Source organism: Aphanomyces astaci (genome assembly GCF_000520075.1).
Source record: "Aphanomyces astaci strain APO3 unplaced genomic scaffold supercont1.120, whole genome shotgun sequence".
Lineage (NCBI taxonomy): Eukaryota > Oomycota > Saprolegniomycetes > Saprolegniales > Verrucalvaceae > Aphanomyces > Aphanomyces astaci.
In genome coordinates this window covers 133589-135161 of record NW_009798383.1, presented here as the reverse complement: position 1 = coordinate 135161, position 1573 = coordinate 133589, and the positions used below count along the sequence as shown (strand labels likewise).

Here is a 1573-nt window from a genome sequence, read left to right as displayed (position 1 = left end):
ATGAGAAAAGAGGTAGCACTGAGGAGGGGCGACGACGAGGAACGCTTGAGTGGTCGACAACAAAACCAAAAGTGATCATTAACGGACTGCTTAGCTGACCTATGATTGGGCAGGCTTCTACAGAAACTTAGGACCAGATAATTCTGGATGACCAGATATTATCCGTAAGAGACCGAGAAAGGCCAAAGTGCCCTTCTTGGGGTTTATGTGCAATTCACTCCCCTAAAAGTGAAAAATGTTTCAATTTCGTCACTAAAAATATCTCAAGTTTCAAAACAGTCACTTATTTTTGGACTACGGATAATTTAACAAACATGTTACTAAATCGTCTCTCAAGTCATGAAGCAGACAGACTACGTTTGTCCCCGCTGCAAAGCTTGCGTGTCATCTAAGAATGCGGCGCGACATTCCCGCTCGTCCCACTGTGTCACAGAGGAGCAGGCGGAGACACATGCATTGGCGCTCCTCGAAGCGCGGCGTCAACGCGACCGCGAAAGGAAGGCCGCTGCACGAGTAAAGACAACTCCACTATCTGTCCTATTTGCATAGAGTCTGTGAATCATCCAACACGCCCAACGGCATGTGTTCATGCGTGCTGCAAGGATTGTGTTGACGCACTTGTCGCCCATGCAGTTAGTGAGCGTAGACGTGCAAGATGTCCGCAATGTCGTACTGTAATGCAATTCCCTTAGGAAGTACGTATTGTGACTTACTATTAGTACTACTTAATTAAGAGAAATAGTACATCGCAGGAGGGCGAGAAATACTTACTCCCTCCGTCCCAAAATACTTGCGTAGTAGTGCGGAGGGGGGAAATGACTCGTCATTATATTTGCAAGTGATTTTCAAACTTGTCTGTCGTCTGCCCTTCGTTGAATTTCACGTGTTTCATTGGTCCATATGAACAAGCGCGCCAAGTCCTGTCAATTCATGTGTCAGCGAGGGAAAAATACACTAGAACCTTCACAGAAGTCGCTCGCAAAGTTCTCATACTTTAAATCATGACCAACATTCATAATGGGTGTCAAAAACGAACGAAGACCGCGAGGCCATCCTTCGGGAGATTCTGCTCCACAGCAGTAAGACCTCCTTCGCAAGATTGCCAAAGGGCATTGTGCAGGTGCTTGCCGAAAAGTACAACTGCCACCACTCTACCATCTGCCGCGTCTTTTTCTCAGGCAAAGCAGCAGGGAGTTGCTACCGGCAACATGAAAGTCTCGGTTTCGAGCAGCAAGAAGGGTCGTGTGGGTAGGAAGACGGCCTACACCCCAGAGCAGGTTAAGGCGAAGCTAGTGCGAGTACGCAAGTATTGTGGGACGGAGGGAGTAGTAAGTAACTTACTTCGCAGCTAGTACCTACTGTGTTAATAGTTCATTAGCGAACCATAATATCTACTAAATAAATCTTTCATACATACTATCAACTAACTACTTTCCGCGGACATCGAAGCCCTCATTTTCCGCAGACATCGAAGCCCTTACTTTCCGCGGACATTGACTGGAGTAGTTTGTCCCAAAGAGCATAACACATGCATATGAATACGTGTTAATGTACTTAGATGTCGATATCGAAC

At 46.4% G+C, this 1573-nt stretch overlaps 1 protein-coding gene across 1 annotated transcript; it reads left to right on the top strand.

Moving 5' to 3' along the window:
* Positions 1-339: 339 nt before the first annotated feature.
* On the top strand, positions 340-1252 carry H257_17810 (hypothetical protein; the record flags this gene model as incomplete). Its single annotated transcript, XM_009846753.1, has 2 exons — positions 340-513; positions 1121-1252. 2 exons carry the CDS (start codon positions 340-342, stop codon positions 1250-1252), a joined length of 306 nt encoding a protein of 101 aa, XP_009845055.1.
* Between the last annotated feature and the right edge of the window lie 321 nt (positions 1253-1573).